The sequence below is a fragment of the Cebus imitator genome, unplaced genomic scaffold, assembly GCF_001604975.1.
Source record: "Cebus imitator isolate Cc_AM_T3 unplaced genomic scaffold, Cebus_imitator-1.0 Scaffold117, whole genome shotgun sequence".
NCBI lineage: Eukaryota > Metazoa > Chordata > Mammalia > Primates > Cebidae > Cebus > Cebus imitator.
In genome coordinates this window covers 3,628,579-3,629,927 of record NW_016107432.1, presented here as the reverse complement: position 1 = coordinate 3,629,927, position 1,349 = coordinate 3,628,579, and the positions used below count along the sequence as shown (strand labels likewise).

Below are 1,349 nucleotides of genomic sequence, written 5' to 3'. Positions count from 1 at the left end.
CCAGGATGGTCTCGATCTCTTGACCTTGTGATCCACCCGCCTCGGCCTCCCAAAGTGCTGGGATTACAGGCTTGAGCCACCGCGCCCGGCTCTGGTTCTGATTTTCAATCGTGTTGCCTGTTTCTTTCATACTTGGTTATTTTGTGCCAGACACTAATTTAAAACTCTGTAGCACCAATTTAAGGCGGAAGATACGGTCTTCTGTAGATTCTTCAGGCTTCTCTTAGGCAGCTGTGCCCTGGCCACTGAGGCCTACCTGACATCAGAACTGAGAGAAGGTGTGGCTCAGCCAGGTGCCGCAAGGGCCCCTGTTCTAGCCAAGTCTGACTCCCAGGGCCCCCATCTGGCATCCCCAACCCCTTGCAGCCACAGTGTCAGCCCTTCTTTCAGGTGTGCCCACAGGCCCAGCTCCTGCACGGCAGGCGGTGAGCACCTCTGTTACAGCTCTGCTGCTGCAGGCAGAAGTGTCTGGCGGCCTCGCGGCCCCTCCCAGGTCTGCTCTGGGCAGATGGCTGGCCCAGACATCCCTCCTTCCAGCAAGCCTGTGGGCTTTGCCCAGCATAGAAGGCGGAGGGGACTCAGAGGCCTGTGGCCGGGACACGAGGGTAGCCTGGCACAGCCATGCCCACCTTTCTGTGGGCCTCCTGCCTTGTATACCACATGCCCCAGGTCACGCTGTAGCAGCCCAGGCTTGACGCCCTTTCCAAGATGCCCCATGCCCCAGTGCACCCATGCAGTCTCGAATCTCACAGGCACTTGGTCACAGCCAAGTCATCCTTCGCACAGCAGCAGGAGCTCAGACGGCCTCCCTCTTGCCTGGCCTCCTGCAACCCTCAGTGCTTTGCAAACTGGCTATGCTGTGACTCCTGCACCTGTCTCTTCACAAGCCACCCAGGCCCGAGTGGCAAGGGGAGGCTTGGCCAAGGATGAAGGTGCAAAGACAGCAGCTGGCAGCCCTGCTGGCCTGGCCCGTGAGCCCGCCAGCCTCTGCGGGGAAGACACCGGGTGGCAGGGACTTACCTTGCGGTACCCCTCAATCACCTCCTTCTGTTTCTCAAAGCGTTTGAAGAGGTCAGAGAAGGACTTCTCCATGGAGTTCAGATCTGCAGTCAGGTGGTCTTTTTCTTTTAGAACTTTCTGGATGTCAGCTTTGGCAAGTTCCTTCTGTTTCTGAACCTCCTCTTGAGAAACGAAAAGCAAATGTTCAGGATGAGGAGGTGACAGAAACGCAAGTGCCAAGACAGCCCCAGGAATGCAGCAAGGGGCTCCAGTGCCAGGAGAGGAAGAGGGAGGTGGTGTGAGCCTCCAGGAGAGGAGGAGGGAGGTGGGTGTGAGCCTCCAGGAGAGGA

At 58.1% G+C, this 1,349-nt stretch overlaps 1 protein-coding gene across 5 annotated transcripts in view; it reads right to left on the bottom strand.

Moving 5' to 3' along the window:
- The window catches only part of TACC3 (transforming acidic coiled-coil containing protein 3), a 23,567-nt gene that overhangs the window by 3,023 nt on the left and 19,195 nt on the right, over window positions 1-1,349 (bottom strand). For 4 of the 5 annotated variants that reach the window (XM_037742170.1, XM_037742172.1, XM_017538979.2 and 1 more), the window contains one exon: window positions 1,021-1,181. In XM_037742170.1, coding sequence (XP_037598098.1) covers window positions 1,021-1,181 — 161 coding nt within the window. Of the gene's footprint in view, window positions 1-33; window positions 1,182-1,349 lie in introns of those variants that run through there. The other variant, XM_037742171.1, reaches the window with a different exon arrangement.